At 36.2% G+C, this 21,640-nt stretch overlaps 1 protein-coding gene across 1 annotated transcript in view; it reads right to left on the bottom strand.

The window, feature by feature from the left end:
- Positions 1 to 470: 470 nt before the first annotated feature.
- LOC118741174 overlaps positions 471 to 21,640 on the bottom strand; it is a 44,769-nt gene continuing 23,599 nt past the window's right edge. The window contains exons 2-4 of the mRNA XM_036473049.1: positions 3,369 to 4,230; positions 1,734 to 1,923; positions 471 to 1,482 (exon numbers count right to left, since the gene is read on the bottom strand). Coding sequence (XP_036328942.1) covers positions 970 to 1,482; positions 1,734 to 1,923; positions 3,369 to 4,024 — 1,359 coding nt within the window. The 5' untranslated portion in view covers positions 4,025 to 4,230 and the 3' untranslated portion in view covers positions 471 to 969. The remainder of the gene's footprint in view (positions 1,483 to 1,733; positions 1,924 to 3,368; positions 4,231 to 21,640) is intronic.

Below are 21,640 nucleotides of genomic sequence, written 5' to 3'. Positions count from 1 at the left end.
GGAACGACTTAGCTGTTTTGGGTATTTCCGATTGGCATCAGTTGGTACAGTTGGCAAAAGAACTCCAAGACTAGCGTGCTCATTGGACTCTGCCAAAATCGTTTAGGCGGATAAAGCGCCAATCAAGAAGGAGAAGAGTATATTTACGCATCAAAAAAAAGATTCGAAAAAAAATTTCGCTTACTTCTTTTTGGCGGTTAGGGCTAGATATGTTAACCTGCTGCACGTATTCTCTGAAAAAGCCCACTTTAAGATTTACAAAAATTTCTATTTTAAAATAATAAAGATTAAGTTTTCTATGAAAAAACACTTACCCATCTCTCCACACATTCTTCAACCTGCCGCACGAAAAAAGTAAAAAATAGCAACTTTTAATTAACTAACTTTATTTATTGACTTTTAACTTACATAAAGAAAATTCAATTAACGCAAAAATAAACTACTTTCACTAAGTTTTTAGGAATATTTTTAAGAATAAAGAGACCAAAGTGGAAGAAAAAACATTTTTTCACCAAGCTATAGGAGAGTGGTTTGTAAAAACACAATAGTGTTTTAAATATTCGCTAAAAGTAAGTTGGACAAAAATTCTAAAGAAATACAATATCCTTTCAAAGTTCAATAAAGTGTAATCACAAAGGTGAGCAAAGGATGCATTATTGAGGAACATTGGCTTTTTTTGTTGGCTTTTGGCTGGCAATGGGCACTTGGGCAATTGGGCTAGTGTTTGGCAGGAAAGGCTTGCTACACTTGACTACAAAAATTCTTGCATACTTGTGGTCCTTAGCAGCTATTCTCGCTGATTGCTTACATATTTGTATGTAGTAGTGTTTGTGGTATAGTTGCGTGCTCTACATAAATGCTGCCTTTTCAATTCAAATTGGTTAACACATTGTTGCATATCTGCTGGCTTGACCCACTAAGTACTTAAATGAATGTTTGATTGCGTGAATGACCAACGAAAAGGGCGCGTTACTCTTCGATGGTGCAGAGATTAGGTGCACGTAAAATGATGCTGGTTGCCTTGCCACCATTAGCCAGCAGCAGTGAGGATGTTGAACTTCCCGTTATATGCCCATTTAGACGTAACTTGCCACGTGCCGACTTTAGTTGCTGCTGCTGCTGCTGCGCCTGGTGCGGCTGCTGCTGGTGCTTCGATTGTTGTTGTAGGCTGTGATAGTGTTGTATTTGTTGTTGTTGCTTTTGTTGCTGCTTCATGAGCACAGCATGATGCCTTTGATGGTGTTGATGATGTGGATGCACATAAATGCCCGTATCACGCAACTTGCGATACAAGGATATATACTTGCCAGCTGTTGTGGTTCTAGGAACTATATATTTCTCACAGAAGCTCGTTTTGGAACGTGCAGCTGCACTGAGCTTATCATAGGCGAGCGCCTGCAGAAATGCCAATACGAATGTGTAACAATTGTGGCTATCCTCCTGGTAATGGGCGACGGTCCAGCGATCAGGCTGATTGCATATCTGCGGGTGGATAAAAACAGATGTGAGCATTTGCGCAAGAATAGGCAAGTATGTATGTATGTGAAAATACAAATACAAATGCAAGTACAAAGTACTAATAGTAGTAGCACAAATTGCCTTAGATTCATTTTAGTAGGCATGCATTGAAGCATGCTGAAGCCATATACAAGTATGCAATGCTTATGCTGCACTATGCTCGTTTTTGTTGTTGTTGTTGTTCTCAAGCATACCTATATACATATGTAACTTACCTGCTGTAATATCTCGTCCCAATAGTCATACCATGGCTCGGGGACATCGCCGACCAACAGACATTGCCACCATTCGGTCATGCGAGTATTATCGGCACGATGTCGCCGCAAACCATGCCGATCGAATTCCACAACGCAGCCCGTTGAGGTCGTCACGGCAATATGCAAATCGGTTGAGTTGTTGTAATCGCTGTGGGAGATTGTGAGAAATCGAGAAATAAATGAACGGCATTTCAAGTGGTCAAGAAATGTTGGAAGGAAATTTAAATGCCATAATGGAAAGCGAAACAATGCAGGGAGTAAGGTGGAAGGAAAAATTTTAGTATAGGATAAGGAATATGAGGAGATCCGTCTTTTTACGAAGTAAGTCTGAATACTCTGAATCTAAAGTAAGACTGCGATGAAATGATTTCAAAGTCAGCATTGATTCTAGTAAATCTTAGGACGAATATCTTTTAACAGACTTCCAGAATACAGCTCGATTATAGATATAATGTAGAGGGAAGAAGCTTAGATCCCACACGCGACCAAGACGAAGCGAAAGCAGCAATAATGTGACTTAAAAAAAAACAAGGCCCCAGGACCCGACGATATAATACATAGCTGAGCTTTTCAGAGTCGGCGCGGAAGAGCTGGGGATCAGGTTTTAGCTCAAGGACAATTAGATCTTATGAAAGCATATATGCGGATTGGAAACGCAATAGCTTTCTTACCAGCGCATACAAGTATAAATAAGAAAGCGCGTAATCATAATTCCAAAACAGTATTTAGTTGGAAAGGTAAAAAGAACTTATCTATTTAGTATGTCTATGACTCATGCAATAAAGAAGTACACAAAAAGTCTAATCTGATTTTCGATATTAGGGTGTTATAGCAGCATTTCCCCAGATAACTGCAGTTAAAAGTTCAGGTTAGTTCAAGGAATTTTAACATGGGATTACCGGCAAGACTTTCTTCTTTCTTATTTTTGCGGAACTCCGCAAGGAGTGGTCTTATCACCACTACTGTGGACGTTGGTGTTAAATGAACCCTTAAAAAGCCCTGGGCAAAAGCAGCAATGAGAAAATAATTGGAAGAGTACAGAGAATCGTAAGGCTTGGTATGTTAAGCGCCGTGAGAAGGGCTGAACATACTTTTTTACATGAATGCGCCACAAGAAAGGCCTTCGACTACGGAAAACAAAATCATGGAACTGAAGATTGGTAAGTGGGCCAACTGTCGATAAATGCTGATAACCATTAACGACTCAATGCCGGAATCGGCTCGGTTCTGTACCACAAGCCCCTTCAGATAAGTCAATCACCACCGATTCTGATATACCAAGGAGTGTGGTGAGCATATTACTAGATGGTGCAGGGTTTTAGGTTTCTGCGAAGAAGGTCTCTAAATTTTTGAGCTCCTGACCTCTAGGCTTATACTACTTTTTGGGTAAGGAACTAGTCCGCTGACTTCCTGCACCAGTTTATACTGGTTGCTCCTGACTTGAGTCTTCGTTGTAGTAGGAAGGATACGGTAGATATAACGGTCGGTGAATACACAACTTTCTGAAACCTACATTAACGAATATTTAGCTCCCAAAATTGAAGTTTTCATTCTTCGAAGAGTAACATAACTTACGCACTGTCAGATACTCACTTGAGAAAATCGCCTGTGGTTGGACGCAAAACAATCGCACAGGGATACTGCGAGGCACGTATGAACGGATAAGGCAACCGAAAGGGCAGCAAACGTGTAGAGCCAACGATACCACCGCCCAACGGTCGACCAGCACCAGCAGTGCAGTTGTAACCATTGCTGCCCATTTCATTACCACCACCACCACCACCACCAGCATCGTTGTCGTCATCGGCGTCGTCGTCGCCGTCGTCGCCGTCGTCCTCACCTTCGTCTTCATCGTCATCGCCGACATCGCCATTGCCGCCAACATCATCGCCAGTGTCTAATACTTGTTTGCATTTGGGGCAGCGGTGTGGCAAATGAAAGCAGAAAACTTTTACGTTGCAATGATGAAAGCACAAAATGCCCGGATCTGAGGTAATCGTTCTAGTTACTGGTGTTGTTGTTGTTGGCATAGCTGTTGCTGTTGTTATTGATGGCATCGTTGCCGTGGCTGTTGTGTCGCTGTGTGGCGCTATTTTAGCAACTGTTGTTGTTTTTGTCATTGCATCACTTGTTGTTTTTGTTGTTGTCATCAGCATGCTGGTCGATGCCTTTGTTGTACCAATGTTAGCCAGCATTGTCACTTTTGTAGATGTGGCTGCTGTCGCGGTGGTAGCGGCGGTGGCCAACATGTTCCTGGAATTTCGTTTATTATGTTGCCTCCTAGTGTGTTGCTGTGTGTGTGTGGGTACGTGCGTGCGTGCGCTTACTTCTGCGGTTGTACTTCTTCTTCTTCTTCTACTACTACTGCTACTGCATCCACGGATTCGGCACACTCTACTCGTGCGGTTTGTTTGCGGTTTTCTTCCTGCTGATTTTCATTTACTGTCCTGTTGTCCTGCAATGAAATGTAAAGTCCTTGTAAATAAAGTTGACAACAATGTTACAAGTGCGCTGCGGCAAAGTGAGGGGAGTGTGCGCGCAGTGTACTTATAGAATCATCTACTTTTGTGGCATATTAAACACTTGTCGCTCCTAGTCAGCCCGCACTTATTTAGCCATTGAGTCGGGTTTTAACCACCAACCAATCGAAGGCAACAACAAGCGTCAGCGCATCCACTGACAACGACGGTGCGCACAAAAGTAGCTTTGCCTACAAACATTTGGGTGGAATTTTCGAATTTTCGAGCAATGCTTCGTCGCTCTACTACATATTGCGAGCAGCAGTTGCGTGGAGCGGTATAGGCTGCAGACTTGATTGCCAATTTCGTGCTACAACGGCTGATTGGGGACACTTGAATTGAAGTTGGTCTTTGTATACTAAATACATATCTACTCGTATCTTTGTTTCGACTGAACTTCTTCATGTACATATGTAGGTCTATGTTTGCAACTTTTTGAAGTGTATGTTGGTTTGCTCACATTTGGATTTTCACATACCCGTCTTATGTTGCTGGATTCACGTTTCTTGTTTAGCCAATTCGGTTAAGCGGAATTGCCAGCAAGAACAGTGCTGTTAGCCATTGTCAACTTCTAGAATGACAAATCTATGCAAAACTGACAACAAGCTTAGCAATTAAGTAAATTGGAATAGTAAACTCTTTTAGAAGTTTTGATACTTCACTGAGGAAATTAGTGAAAATGTAGTACATTTCAAACTAGCTGTAAATTTAATCCGATATTTTAAAAATGCCTTTATATTTCACCGAAGACTTCGACGACGATATTACGACGTCTGAAGTTATTACTCAAATCTAGCGCCACTTGCTTTACTCGTTTTGAGTGTAAAGATCAAGAATTTAAAAAATTTGAACCAAAAATATAACAACTAAAGTTTGTGAAAAAGTAACACCAGAACGAATTTTTTATCCAAAAAATATTTTAGATCATTTTCAAGACAAGTCTCAATATTAATACATACCACTACCAGTTATTATTTCGGGATGAGCTTAAACAGGATAAACCGGTTTCCGATCGGATAATACTAACGGTGACCCCAAGAGCCTTAAAGTATCGAAAAATCTCTCAAATTATGTTTCTTTTATACCTTTTTAAAAAATTTCGATTTGATGAAGTGCATTGTAACCCATTAAGCTTTGAAATACCTAATAATGTTTCAAGTTGCAAAAAAATCGCGTTAATTTTTAGAAATATTTTGCTGTAGCAATATGTGTTCTGTAAAATTTTTCTAAAAAAGCTACTGTGAGTAGTTTTTCAATAGTACTAGAGTTCTTGAAAAGGAAAAAAGGTTCAAGATATTAAGATAAGGAAAAATTTTTTCAAAATTTTTTTATAACAGATTCACGCAGAATACGACATGCGACAAAAAGGAAAACCATTTTTTTTCTTAAAAAAAAAAAAAGAAGTGTAATATTTGCAAAAGTATTTCACCACTTTATTGAGCTTGAGGCCGTTTCTAACGAAAAATTGTGTGGAAAGTAACAATGAAAAAAAATATAGAAAAATAAAAAATAAATAAAATTGCTCTGAGTAGCTTTCCATTAGCCCTTATGAACAAAAATTTAGCAAATGCTTTTTCTTAAAATAAAAGGTCTGAAATTTTAAGAAACATCGAATCTTTTTTTATTTAAAAAACTCGAAAATGTTTAATGTGTGAAAAAAAATAAAAACTGAAACTGTTCTAAGTAGCTTTAAATAGTTCTAGAGCTCCTGAAAAGGAAATAAAGTTCGACAAAATTACATCGAACAAAACTTTTTTTTTTTTTTAGAAAAGTCGAAAAAGTTTAATTTTGGAAAAAAATATATAAATCAAAAGCTTACTGAGTAGCTTTCCAATAGTTCTAAAATTCCTGAAAAGGAAAAAAGGTCTGCAAAATTACGCCGGGAAAAACACTCCTGAACCGTCAATTTATGGGTGCTTCCAAGAGGATTAATGGAGTGGAAGCTCCGTTATGCTTCCGGGATCTCGAAATCTAAATAAAAAATTTTTGAAAAAATGTTTTTGTTAAAATATCTAAAACTGTTTCCCTTTTCAAGAACTACTGAAAAGCTGCTCAGAACAGCTTTGTTTTTGCCTTTGTGCGTCATTCCGTATGGAAACTTTACATACATGATTTTTTCCTTTCTGCAGTTTTTCATATTAAATTTAATTTAAAAAAAAAACATTCGTATAAACTTGTTTTTTTGCTTGGCGAATTTTAAATCACTTAGATACATATGCCCCTTTTGATAATATTAGTTTAACCTAAGCGCTACTCAGTTGCCGACTTAACAGCTTTATGCTCATATCACAATCGAACACTTTATTATGCTAAAAAAAATACCATAAAAAAGAACTGGAGCACGCACATCCTTCTACTTTCAAAATAAATAAATTCACCTAAACATCAAATACTGATTCAATAAAAAAGGAAAGCTAATGTAAAATAAATAAATTTGCAAACAACAACAATGTGAGACGCAGCATTTAAGGGGGTTGTTTACCAAAAAGATGAAATTGACAAGGGTATTAAACTCTTTCAATGAAGGATAGACATTTATGTATGTAAAAGTACGCCAAGGCATGCTCAAACACGCACACACACGCGCGAAACTGACAGGGTTATAGCTATATTTATATTGCACAGAAGTTACGAATAAAATAATTTGATGCTTTAAGTGATTTGCTACACCCACACATACACACACACAAACACACCTACAACTGATGGCGCATGAATACAAAAATAACCCATTCACTAGCTGCTTGACTGATGGCTGACTCTTCCTTAGCTGACTGCGGGCATTTGGCTAGAAATCGGCAGGTTACGTATACGCCACGTTCGGTCGAAAAGCCGGTTGGAAACGCTAAAGAAAACATAAACAAACCGGAAAAATGTTATCAATAAGCCAGCAGCGACACCGAGAGAGAAAGAGCGCAAGGGTGTGTGTGAGAGAGCAAAAAGGATATGAAAAAGACGATGAGCGAGACGAAGAGCAAGAAAACGAAAGATAGCAGGATAGCAGAACGAGAACAGCAAGGAGAACGCAATTGCACTGCGCCGACTCACCTCTGAAGAGCTGAAGCGCAATGCAACACACGCAAAATAGGTAAACAACTGAAGAAATCCGAAAACTAACGGTGCTTATTTGAAATCGCTTTTGACAGTTCTGCCCGCAAAATAAAGTGCGGCTTGTATGCAATTGTGGGCGGCGAATAAAGGGTAAATAAAACAATTGCATTCGGCTTGCAATGTTCGGCCGCTATCGCTACCGCTCGAAGCGAATTCCAAATCGAGGGTGGTTGTTTGCATGCGTGCGACACCCTTGGCCGAGCAGTTGTCGACGAGCTACCGCTGCAAACGGTCGTGTTGTGGTAGAGCAGCGCTCCAATGCTTTTGAAGCATTTTTTCTGAATAATACTTTGAACTACATATTTGGGTTAGTTGATTTGTAAGCGCGCGCGCGCTCAATAATATTATTAAGAGTACTGTGCCCAATAGGTTGGGCTGTCACTTTTGGCTAGAAAAAAAAAAAAAAAAAAAAAAAGCAGGCCTAGTGACTCGCTGCACCAGCAGACGGCCGGCCAACAGTGTGGTAGAGTAGTGTCGTGTTGCATGAGTGACGTGCAGTCAGTCAGTCGGTGGCCATACTCGTCGCCGTCATCATCATCATCATCAATAACGGTCGTGTCGTCGTTGGTTTTGTTTGTGTGGTGCGCAACGAAATCGAACGCAAAATCAAGCAAAGATATTTGAAACGAAAAAAAAGGATAATAAGGATAGCGAGCGGCAGGCATTTCACTCTTATTAATATTGCATGAATTAATTATTTTAATGCCATTGCGCGCGGTGCAGAGAGTGTTTTTTGTGTTATTTGAAGTGCTGCAATTCGTGCAAACTCAAATGAATTATTTATATATGCAAACAACGAGTGTGAAATTTTAAATAAACACAAAAAGGATACGAAATAAACAAAGTGTCAATTTGGAATGCAGCACGTGATTGCTGCTGCTGCATTGGGAAAAAGTGATTGTTTTCTTTGGTGAAAATTATTTTCGTTTTTTCTGCGCTACTTTGTCGCAAAATAATAACAAATCTCAATCCTGTGAAACTACACTTGTCGTGAACAAAAAAAAAAAAAAAAAATATTTTTGTTGAAAAAATAATCGAATTCGTGGTCGGCTTGAAAGTTAATTTGTTTGTGCCCCTTTTTTCCTTGCGGTTTCCGTAGCGATACACTCGATGCGCGTTGTGTTTGTTGTTAGCATGGCAACGCGTCTTTTCGCCGTCTTAACTGGCTATACGCAGCGTTGGTAGTGAGGCGTATGCGTAAAGGATAACGCAAGGATAATGACCTAAAGCGATTGGTATGTGCAAGTTATTTTATTTCCTAGTTTTACACTTTTTTTCGCAGAATACATATATGTAAGTGGGGAGATGTTTACGTATAAAGTATTTCTACGAGACATTTGTTTTATAGGCGAAAAAAACGTGGTTTACCGAATTTCACAGGGAATTGAGATGATAAAATATTTGTGGCATTTAAAAAATGTCTCGCTTATTATTTTATAGCCTTTTTGCTAGAAATTTAAAAGCAAAATCTACTTCTGGTACAAAAACAGTTTGCTATTTTTTTATTTATAAAATTCATTCAGTTAAATTTAAAAAATTTGCAGGTATTTAACCGCCTTTTTCCAGAAATTTATAACAAAAATCTACTTCTGTCAACAAAAACAAAAGTTTGCTACTTTTTATTTCTTGAATTTATTCAACAATTTTCAATAGCAGGAATTTAATTTACACTAAAATTTTTGGTAACGGGTTAAGAAAGGAAAATATACGTTTAAAAATGGAGAGCATTGAGATCCTTGCTATACGGTTAACAAAAAGTGCTGCTGGAATTCTAGATGTTGTGTTCATTTAAAGCCAGTAAGTTGTATTTCTTGGTTCGGTTGGTTATTCTGATGGAAGAAGAAGATACTATATTTTGTTTACGAATTTTTATTGCCCATTGTCAAAATTGGTTCCTTGGAGCAAAAACTGCTTGAAGATGGATAAACGTCAAAAACGATTTGTATTAAGACCAATGTTTAAAAAGGACGACGAAATTGAGTTCTACAATTTATCAAATTAAATTCCTTTACAGCTGTTTAGTTAATGTATAACATACGCTGAAGGACATAGCAAGGCTTTGTAGTTTTAAAAGGTTTTCGCACAGCTAGAATAACTCAGTTCAATAGAAATTTAACATTTACTCCTGCAAGTTAGCCCTGAACTATCGATCTTTACATAATAATTTCCGCAAAATCTTAATAAAGTATTAAAAGTATTCAATTTCGATGGCTGAGTGAAAGATCGACCTATCTCCGCAGCCAGTTCGAAAACGAAATTTTTCAAGAACGTCCTACTTAAGTATTTGATAGATGAACGCCCTATTTAAGAATTTTATTGAAAAGCACCCTATCTCAGAATTTGGTTGAAGAACGCCCTATTTCAGAATATTTCCTAATTTATTATTGAAAATTTCATATGAGATATTTTTGTTTACTAATACATACTACCAAAAAAAAGCTTTATACCTTAACTTTAAAATACCACTTTAAGGTTTTTGTTGAATAAAATTATAACAATTAAAAATACCTCTTCGGTACACTGAAAACAAAATTTCAAAGTCGAGCCTTTAAAGAACGAGAACTTGACGGCAATTTTTATGTTAGGGGTCTGGCACTGTAGATGCTACGCGGGCAGACATTTTTTCCAATCCAAGGGCCTTGTGAGATATTTTATTTAACTTTGCCTGGTTTGTTTATTTTTATTATATTATATTCAATTTAATTTAATTAATCTTGTTATTTCTTGTGTTGTTCTATTTTATTTCGTTTTATTAAGGTTATTTTATTTTTGAAGTGAAACTTCTTAATCGAGTTCGGAGATGGTTGCGTTAAATATTTAACACCAAGCCATAAAATCTTTATCGTTCGTTCGATTTTTAAAAATGAGGTGTCACATGAAAGGCCTTGTCCTTCGGGTGTACACCATAGCCTTAGTTCCATGAAAGGAGTTGCCACATGTTAGAAAATCGAATTCAAAATTTCTCTGCCGCAGAGGGTTGCGTAAAATATTTAACATCAAGTCATAAAATCTGTCTCGTTCGTAAGATTTTCAAAAACGAGGTGTCACATGAAAGGGCTTGACCTGCAGATGTGCAGTATGGTTTTAGTCTTTTAAAGGGTTGCCATATATACGAAAATCAAATTCAAATTATTTATTAAGTTAAACGAATTATCCCAATATGGGTATCAAAAGAAATGGTTTTGAATAAGTTGCATTTTCTAGCTTAATATAGGAGGGTTGCCACCTGTTTCAAAAGTAAAATTTAGTTAAATTATACAAAAGTCTTACGCTTAAAATTATTATTTATTTTATTTTATTTTATTTTATTTTATTTTATTTTATTTTATTTTATTTTATTTTATTTTTTTAATTTAATTTAATTTATTTTTTTTCTTATAATTTAATTTATTTTATGTTTATTTTTTCGTTTTATTTTATTTTTTGGGCACTTTCGGAACATGTTTCCGACCCCTAAAAATCGATAATTTTATCTGTAAATTTTTAAAATGAACTTTAAAACACCGCATGATCCTGAAAACTTACTAAGAAACTAACTTCAGAATACAGTACATTTTCGAAAATAGTTCTTTACTGTTACGCCAATATTACTTCAGCTAACCCTTTGATAATTGGTGTTTTTCAGCATCAAATAAAATGCAAAAACGCATTTGCAATAACATCAAAATAAGATTCCTTCTGTTGTGGAACAAACTGGATTTCTTCTTGGCATTAAATGGCAAATATTTATTGTAATGACAAACCTAGGCATTAAAAAATATTTTTGTCATTAGGTTAAAAACAGTCATAAAATTAATTTTCGCATGGCATTTTTTAAATGTCTACAATTTTTTATCATTTTAATGTCTAGTGGAAACTCGGCATTAGTGAAAAGATATTCTGCCGAGATACGGAATAAAATCTAGGTTTTTTGTTCTTAAAATTTCCACGCATATTTGAGCCCTTTATTTTGAAGGTGGTATAAGTCATTTCCCAGTTCTTGTGCTTAAATGACCGGTTACTGGTATCTTAAAGCGTCGGTTATTCGTGTCAACTTCATCAACGAATGGTAGAAGGTTTTGCAATTAGTTTACGACGATAGTACGATTTACAGATGCATACAGTTACAAGTAGCCGGTCATTCAAGCACAAGTGATACGAGTTGACTTATACCACTTTCAAAATAAAGGGCTCATTTAGGTATGCTTATTTATTTTTTCCAATTCAATGGCTTAGCTATTCCGTTTTCTTCAAAATACAATTGCAAGAGCCAATTTGAATAAAGAATAATATATTCCCAATATGAAAATTATAATTTATAAATCTGTGTCATTATGCGGTTCGCTCTCGACAATTTATAATTTCTTTCCATTACTACTAATTTTCTCAATTAAGAAGTGCATTTTATTTGTCTAAAAATGAGTTTGTCAAAAAATAAGATGCTTTAACTCGAAAAATTGTACAGAATATATTATCCTTTTTCTCCATTTACATTATTATGTACATATAATTCAAAACATTGACGTAAAATAAAAAATGTGCAAAAATCACTTTTCACAAAAATTATGTACGCCAATCTGTCGATTGCGCCAGCAATAAATTTCACTCAATACATTTTTCAAATTTTCAATGTGCTCCTTTTAATGCCATTCTCCTTGAGTGCCAACAAAAACGACAACTAAACGATAAAGCGATCTCACAGCCAGGCGCGTGAGCTTGCATTGAAATAGCTTAACGTTTGGCTTGAAGAAGTGCAGTGGGCGTGCGTGTAGTAGTAGTAGTATGCATGTGGGAGGCGTGCTTGACAACAGTGTGCGCTAAAAATGAAAACAGGTATATATTTAGTTTTGTAGGATGAGCAAATTGTGCAGGAAAGTGTGCAGTGTGGCCTAAAATTAGATATGCTTGCTATATTTGTACTTAGTTGAAAAAATGTTTAATTATTTACTTTCGTTGGGTCAACGCCTTTTTTAAGTTTTGCATACTTTTAGCTGTTCGTTTTTGATTTAATGGAAAATTTTGGCGTGAAATGTAAAACATGGATTTTTCTTTTCTTCCGCTTGATTTGTTTAAAGGCGTCAATGTAAGGCACGAAAAAAAGCAGATTCTGCCACAAAATAAAATAAAATAAAATCAAGAAATATATAAATAAATTGCAGTGAATATGCTGTGCAACTACCATAAAATCCCATTAAGGCTACAATAAAAGGCCATTACTCCAATTCGCCTTTTCCCTTTTACTACATATCTTTGAAAAAAAAATTTCAACTTTACTTCCGAGTTTTCGTTTATGTATCCGGTGTTTTGCTTTCTCCTATTTTTATGCTTAAATTTGCTTACTTTTTTTGTTTTTGCTTTTCAGTCCATTTGATCCTCCGCACAACATTCCTGTGGTTATTTGCGCATCCAAAGTGTCCAGCAATCATCCTTCGGCTAAGCGGGCGAGAGACCACAGCAGCAATATGCATACAACGTACGTGCAAAACTGCTGTTTTTTGTTGGTGTTTTTTTTTTCTTTTTTTATTTAAATTTTTCGTGTCAACCTCCTCACTTAATAATCTTCCACTCGATGGCTCATATTTTTGAGGCTCTATACACTCACAAACATAAAAGCGAAACTTTTTTCTTCACTTCCACTCACTGATTAAAGTGAGCGGCAAATAAAGTTTTTGTTATTGCTTTTGTTGATATTGTTACTATTTTTTTTAGCAAATATTTTTTCGCCTTGGGTTAGCAACAGCAAGCAACGGAAGCCACCTTCCACCTTCCATTCTCCAACTCAATTTTTAATGGTAACATACGTTGGGTACTTTTGTGTGTAGTTGTTAGCTTCTTTTCTATGTTATACCACTGGAGCAGGCTAGTGAAACTTTGACTTGTTTATGGCGCCTTCCTTGCTGTCTATGAGAGCACAAACACACACACACACGCCCTTCCACTCCTGAATATTCACCTGCACATATGGACATACGCGCCAATGAACCAGTGGAATGTTTGCTCAAGTGCAAGGCAAATGCTGCAAAAAAAAATCTTGTATATAAGTATGTATGTGTGTGACTCCTAACACATGCTTTCTTCACATATGTATGTATGTATGCTGCCACTCATCGCAAGCAGCCTTGTCAACATCCGGTACGCTCCTCTTTTCCGTTCGACTGCTGGTGGCTCTTGCCCGCTTTAAATGCTAATGCCTACCCGCTTTCCTCCACACAGCTGTTTCCTTTTTCTGCATACTCCCCTTACCTTAGACTGTAGCCATATTATGTATGTATGTATGCACGCTCAGCACCTTATGTTGCAAAACTATTTGCCAGCTGCTAGCTAGCTTTTTTCTCGACTCTTTTTACACTTCATGTTGCCATCACCTTCGACCCGGCAAACTTGCTGAGTAACGTTTCTTCAAGCATGCAGTTTTTATTTTTATTTTTTTTAAAGTTTATTTTTTTTTTTCTTATCCAACACCATTTGCACAAACTGCTGCTCTTTAATAAATTTTATGTGCGAAAAACAGAGTAGGAATGCAGTTACCTTGGCTTTTTATTTTTACTCATGGCAGCTTTTCCGGAATTCAAGTTGCTTGTCTGTGTTGAACACAATTTGGTACATTGCTCTTTACTTTTATTTGATTTCTTTTTAATTTTTGGAAAACTTAAAATTGTTAGTAAAAGTTTTTGCTTAGCTAAAGATTAATAGCTCGGTGCTCATTTATACAATTTTTTTATGTTTTTTATAAGATGAAATAATCGAACTTGTCTTTCAGATCCTTAAATGCTATTGTTTTGAATTTAAGTGAAATGTTCCTTCTTAAATCGTAGTCCATTTATATTTAATTATACATCAAATTAGTCAGGGTATTAACTTTTTCTCCAAATGTCCCCGCCCATTTCTAGAAAATTCTTCTAAAATTTAAATTTTTGTCAAAGCACGTTTTTTGACACCTTTATACTTATAAGGGCTACCAACACCGTTTTTCTTAGAAAAATTGGAATGATTGATATAAATAAGCAGCAATACTAGAACTTAAATATTTTATGATTTCGAACAAAAAAAAATTAAATTATGTGGTACAAAATTGCCTAAAAAATAAAATTGATGCAGCATGGCGTATGAGTAATATATTTCCTTATATAGTGGCGGTCAAAAACGGACAAATGGTGTTTAGTTTCTAATATTTACAATGTTTTTCATGCTCTGATTTGCTTTGATATTTTTTATAAAAAAACAACAACACAAAAACTACATAAGCCATACTTTTAAACTTTATACAGAACTTTAAAAAATTCCAAAAATTTTTATCTAAATTTCGAGCTTTTTAACCAGAATAATTTTTTTTTGCTGGCGGCTTTTCCGGTTTTTTCATATAAATAGCGAAATTTAGTAAAACTGGCATTGATTTTTTTTTTTTTACTTTTTTCGCAAACGGTCTTGCGCATATTCTTCCACAAGAAATTCTTGTTTATATGGAAAAAAGTGCAAAACGCCGTCTACAAAAAAAAAAAATATTAAAAATCAATGCGATTTTTTAGCCGCTCAAAACTAACACTTATTTTTAACTGCGTACCAAAAATTTTCTCAGTTCTGCACAAAATTTGAAAGTGTAATTTGTATAGTTCTTGTTAAAGCATGAACCATTTTTTCCCAAAAAAATATCAAAAAAAATTTAGCTTGAAAGACATTATAAATATTAAAAACCATTTTCGACCGCCACTGTACGTGCACGTTAAAAATGTATTGAACAAACGTATTGAAAATAGTAAAATAGGACACTTAAAATTTTTTTCAATATTTATTTTGCCTTTATACACTGGGAGCAAAAAAAATTTTAGAATTAAAAAATCTGATAAATTAGAAAATGCGCATACAAAAGAACACCAACCCAACACGTAACAAATTCTAGTATAAAAATTTTAATATGAAAATATTCAATTCAAATAGGCCTACATTAAAATGAAGCATTTTGCTCCTCAAGGTTGGCGTTTTGCACTTCACGGATGCTTTTTCATAATCAAAATAAACAAAAATAAATACAAATTTAATTTCCATGCTGCCTGCAATAGAATTCGAGCCCGACCCTCTGGAATTTAACAAATTGTGGCAAGCATCTTTGCGAACTCAGCTACAGCCAGACATGTAAATGTGCTTTTATGTTTTACTCCTCTGACAAGACATTATTTTGAAATACATACGTTGGCTAATTATTGCTGTTAAATGGCCGATCATTATGTATGAGTTGGTGGATGTACTGGGTAAAATATTTGCAGCAATATACTGCTATGATGCCAATGCAAGCAAGTAGAGTTCTCCGCCAAAAACCAAGAATGATTAAGTTAATATTTAAGTGGGGAGAAAATAAAATATGCCAATGAAAAGTTACATGTTACTGTGCGATGGCAACTTTTTCGTGCAATTATTTACATTTCCACATGATGTAATAAGTACTCGCACAAGTTATGCGAACAAGCGCAATATGGCGAAAGTTTATGATGCCATTTTACGAGGAATATTTGCCCATTATTATATTCTATTTTTATGCGCTTTTTTTTTTTGCATATGTACATATATGTATGCTCCGCATAACTGTAACGCATGTTTAAAAATTAAATTTTATTGTACCTACGAAAAATGCCGCACAGCAAATTGAAGCTTGAAGCGAGTCAAACTGGTGAACTGCCTGTGTGTGTTTGTATGTAACGCACCCACCCACACCACCCAGCGACAGCGCGCTCGTAAACAATGTAAAATGTAAACATTTGAATATCTTCGTGTTGTTTGGTTGGCTTGTTTACAAACACACTGCAAACACACACATCACATACATACATATATGTACACGCTTGCGTGCGTACGTCCGTGCGTGGGTGTGAACTTGCTAGCGCATTTACGGTCGAACGACTGCTCGTAGGCGGCGTTCAAGAGCCTGCCAGTAACCTATGTACATACATATGTATGTATGTATGTAGCCTATGTGTGCTGGTGAATTTCAAATGTACTATTATTTCACTCACACATATGTACGTAGTTTCACAACTTTATCGTGTCCTTTTCGGCATTGGCTCGTTTGTGTAGGTGTACCAGTAGCATGCCTCTGTAGGCTGTTGATTTTGTATGTCCGCCTGCGCGTGAAGGACACTGCGCCTCTGCTTAAGCTTAGCTATAGTAGCAGCAGCAAGTAAGTAAACAAACCTAACTGAGAATACACATACATGGATATGGATATGATATGGTATCCGAAGCGTGCCGCGCGTGTAAACGCTTAAACAAATGCAACGCATGAAATTTCATCAGTTTTTGCCAAAGTATAAAATGTGGCATGAACAAAGTACAAGCTCAAATATAAACAAACATAAATCTATGGCACATGAGACGTTTCACATGCACATATATACTTACAAACATATGCAAGCATACTGCGGATACTTACGATGGATTTACATACATTTATAAAGGGTGGTCCATATAAGTGGTTTCTTTTTATAAAATAAAAAAACAAAATTCAAATATTTTCGGTAAGTTATTACTTTATTCGAAATAGCTAATATTCCCATTATTAATGGAATGCGATTTCATTAATGTATGTAGGGTGTTCGATTATTTGCCTTTTTCCAAAATCGGTTTTCAAGTTATTCGAGGAATTTCAATTTGGAAAATTCGGTTCCCGACTTTCAAATTAAAAAAAAAAAAACGGATAAAGCGGTTTTAGTTTACATAATTTTCATACAGTGAAAATGCATGTGCTGGTATGAAGTCATTACCAAAAATAAAAATAAAACTATTTACAGTAAAGATGGCTTTTAGTTAGAAAACAGCAAAGCAAAATAAGAACAAGGTTTTTTTGTAGATAAAAAGTAAAAAAAAAAAATCAGTGAAAAATTCACGTTTGCTACTATTTTAACTTCTTTTGATGCTTTGTTACATTTTTTATGATTTTTTTCGCAGCTGAATGCTAAGAAGTGTCTACTGCCACTCAGGAGATGCACGATTCAATTTCTAGTCTCTGTAACATCAAAAAAGATTTTTGAAACAGCCATCGCTCCTTAGCAGACAATGGCAAAACTCCGTGTGTATTCTGCTATAAAAAAGCAAAAAATCGAATATGATCCTGTTATCCTGCTATGATCCTGTTATCCTATTATGATCCTGTTCATCCTCAACTAACCTAGGATATAAATTTAAAACTACTTTGGGGTTTCCCTTAAACTGGAGAATGTCCCGAAAACTTCGAAAAACTAAAAAATTTTATTAGCAGTCTTATTCTGTATTACGAACGATAGGCAACACGAACCATTCGTCTGTACTGGTCTCGGTTGCGTTTCAACCCGCTAGAGTGATGCCGCCGGACTAATTTTTGAAGCTTTCCTCTGCAGACGAATCGTTTGTGTTGCCTATTGTTCGTGATACAGAATAAGGCTCTAGGAGCTCAAGATTTCTGTGAAATGAAAAAAACCGGGTTTTCCGAAAAAAAGATCCGGTCTATTCGATATTTGAAAAATCAAGATCTCAAAAAAAAAAATGTGTGGAAACCGGTTTGGAAAAACCGAGTCAATCACCCTAGCTGTGAGGCATTGCGCGCCATTCTGCGGAAATCAATGATGGTCCAAGTCCATGTCTTAAATTTCCGGCCACAAGAGATAATTTATGAAACCTCTGTGGCCCCACCAACTTTAACCAAATGGCGTTTCCAGCAGCATTTTCATAGGAAAAAGGGCCAATGATGCCACCGCTCCAAAATCCGCCCCAAACTGTCATCCACTGGGAATGCATTGGCTTCTATACGATCACGCGTGACGATCCCCAGATGTGGCAGTTGTGCTTCTTAACATAGCCGGGATGAAACTGCGCTTCGTCAGAAAATATTAGTTTTCGAGCAAAATCGTTGCTGCGTAAGTTTGTATTATTTCTTGCAGCGGGAAAGAGCTGTTTGATGTGGGTTTTGATATAGACTAACAGCTGAAGCAGCAACAACTGGTAAGTCTCATTGAAATGTTAACAGACTCGCAAAACTTTGTATGTACGAGTACGTATCTAAAATATACAAATGTGCATACGTAGTAAGTGTATTTACATCGTCCCGCATTATTTAAACATAAATGAACACAGTTGGCTCTACAAGCGGGAGCTTTAACCCAGCCAACGTAAATTAAACGTAAATTTTGCGAACAGTGCGGCCTCGTTCAATTTCTCTTATCCGGAAACGTACAGAAAACGACTTCAATTTTTATTAAATTTCGTACCCGGAAAATGTACTTTTCTGTGCATACAATTCTGCCGCACACTTTAGTGGAAAAACGGATCGTCAAAGTATCCGAAAATGGGATCGGTAAACTTTTTTTTCCTTTTCCGAATCCATTTTGGAATATTTTGCTGGCTGGGAGTTCAAGCGCCTTGTGAGTGTAAATGCATATAAATGTGTGTGTGCTCGTATGTATTTATTCTATATGTACATATGTTTTTCCATATATGTTCATGACCACTTTGAAGTTGTCACTTATGCCGCATGGCATACTCTTTGCCACAAGTATTTAGTACCCCAGCTTCGCTACTGGCCATTGTGGCTGTGGTAGTGGCAGTGCCCTATATCCCTTCACCAGCGTTGAGTTTTTGCTTTCCAGCAGCTATCTGAAATGTTGATGACTAAAGTTTGCCGACACCGACGACGAGTTTGTTTATTCAGCAACAAAGTATTGCCTTGGCTTGACTTAAACCGTTCGTCTGTCCGTTGGTGTGTGCTTAAAGCGCCACTCGCCTAACAAATTGGCACTTTGACCGAGCGATGCGGGCGTAAATAACCGTACACACATAAATATGCGACAAACGAATGATATTGATTTTTATACCCGAGCGCACTTGTGCACAAGGGTATTATAACTTTGTTCACATAACGGTTGTTTGTAACAGGCAAAACGAATCGAGATAGATATAGACAAATGTATACATAAATGATCAGAATGAAAAGAGAAATCGATTAAGCGGTGACTGTCTGTCCGTCCGTCCGTCCGTCCGTCCGTCCGTCCGTCCGTCCGTCCGTCCGTCTGTGCACACGATAACTCGAGTAAAAATTGAGATATCTTAACGAAACTTGGTACGTGAACTTCTTTTGGGCGTGGGACAGATGGTGTTGAAAATGGGCGAAATCGGATAATAACCACGCCTACCTCCCATATAACGGTAATTTTAAGAAATACGAAAACTGCGATATTTTAGTAACTACTGAAGCTAATTCACTCAAAATTGATACTTACAATAAGTTTCAGACGGAAAACATGAATATTATAAATTTTTGGAAAATGGGCGTAGCCACGCCCACTTATGGTTACATGTGTATATCTTGGTAACCGCTACACCAATTTCTTCCAAACTTGGCACAGTTGTTGGTCCTGCTACAGCATACCAACTGGCCGAAAATTTCTAAAATCGGACAATAACCACGCCCACATCCAATATAACGGTAATTTCGAGAAATACAAAATCTTCGATAAATCAGTAATTATTGAAGCTAATTTATTCAAAATTGATGATTGCAACAATTCTTTACCAAGAAATACGTTTATGACAAAATTTTGGAAAATGGGCGTAGCACCGCCCACTTGTGATCACATATATGTATCTCGCTAACCGTTCTAGCAATTTGTACCAAGCTCGGTATGGTTATTGTGCTTGCCACATAAAAGCAAACCGTTGAAAATTGTTGAAATCGGACTAAAATTGAGGCCGCTTTTCATATAACGGTAAATTTCAGATATGCTTGAAACTGCAATATTTCGAAATTTAAGGACGCTAATTTACTTAAAATGTATACACCCCGGCTTATCATGTAGCGGTAGCTTTCGGAAAGGTGGAAAACATATATTTAATACTTGCGCCGGGTATTTAATGTTCGGGTCCGCCCGAACTTAGACTTTCTTACTTGTTTTACTTAAAATTTCACCACTCACCTGATTATTCTCGGATATACCATGTGTTCAAATTTTCCAATATTTTTAGAGCAGAAAAAATTGTTTTAAAAAAATTTTATTTTTTTTTTAATTTTTTTAAGTATCGATTTATAAAGTGACATTATTTGAAATTTTTAGATATGCTTCCCGGGAGTTTTAAAATTTTCGGAATGTTTACGGGATATTTTCAACACCTTTGGGGACTCTTTCTGGTATACATTCAGATTTTTTCGGGGGTTTGTGAAGTTTCTCGATGGTTTTTAATATTTTTATGAGCTTTTCGGAGCTTCGTGTTTTTGGGGAATTTTTCGAATTTTTCAAAGCTTTTCGATATCTCACGGATTATTTCCGGATTTACAGGAATAATTTGAAACCTTCACGGCTTTTCCGAACCTATCACGATTTTAGAACCTTTGAAAATTATTCGAAATATTCCAGGGGGTTTTCAAGACCTTGCGGGAGTTTCTTCGGATTTTTTAAAATTTGTTGAAAGTTCGCAACACTTTTTTTTTTGGGACTAGGTATTTTTTGAAACTTTTCAAGACTTCTTTGAATCATTTGGAACCTTTTGAGAGTTTTTCAGAACCGTATGATGTTTTGTGGGACTTTTCATTCGTTTTTGGAACTTTCTGAAATAATAAATAAGAACGGTTGGAAATTTTTCGTAGACAATTTTTTTTTTGAGAAATTCGTAATATTAAAGATAATAATTATCTTTCCACTAGTCAAACCTTTTCACCCATATGGCCAAGCCAAAATTTATCCAATAACTTTTACTCTGTTTAAAATTCTTCATTTAAGTAGTTCGCAATTGCTGCACTAGCCATAATTTAGTGCTCGATAAACAAAAAGGCCAATAAAACTTCAGAAAGCTGGATATTTTATGAAGTTACCACCAAGCTACAAATATGTTGTACTTAAGCTGTGTAAAATCTGAAGAGTGGAAATTTTAAAGAAATTTAAAAGATGTGGATCAAATGACATATGTAGCGTTTGGCCGAGCTCAACTAATGAAATAAAATACTCTAGTGAATCGGAATGGCGTTAAAACGTCAAAACTAAATTTAACTTTTTAAACATGTGGCAACCCTATTTTCCCCCTTTTTCTCGAAACCATCTAAAATTGTATGTCTTCAATGGCTGCACTTCAGGAACAGTAAGGAGCTGAGGCTAGAGAGAATCCATACTAAACAAGCTAACAAAATACAAGTTTACGACAAGCCCATCGGTCTATGCACTAAGGATTGAAAAAAATAGTATTACGCTTGAGCTTGGTAAGTCGACTGTGCCCATTTATAAAATAAATTCAAATAACAAAATCGTA

The sequence above is a fragment of the Rhagoletis pomonella genome, unplaced genomic scaffold (genome assembly GCF_013731165.1).
Source record: "Rhagoletis pomonella isolate Grant_MI unplaced genomic scaffold, Rhpom_1.0 Rhpom_scaffold_00006, whole genome shotgun sequence".
NCBI lineage: Eukaryota > Metazoa > Arthropoda > Insecta > Diptera > Tephritidae > Rhagoletis > Rhagoletis pomonella.
The sequence above is the reverse complement of the archived record's forward strand: the minus strand, read 5'-3'. Positions and strand labels throughout refer to the sequence as shown.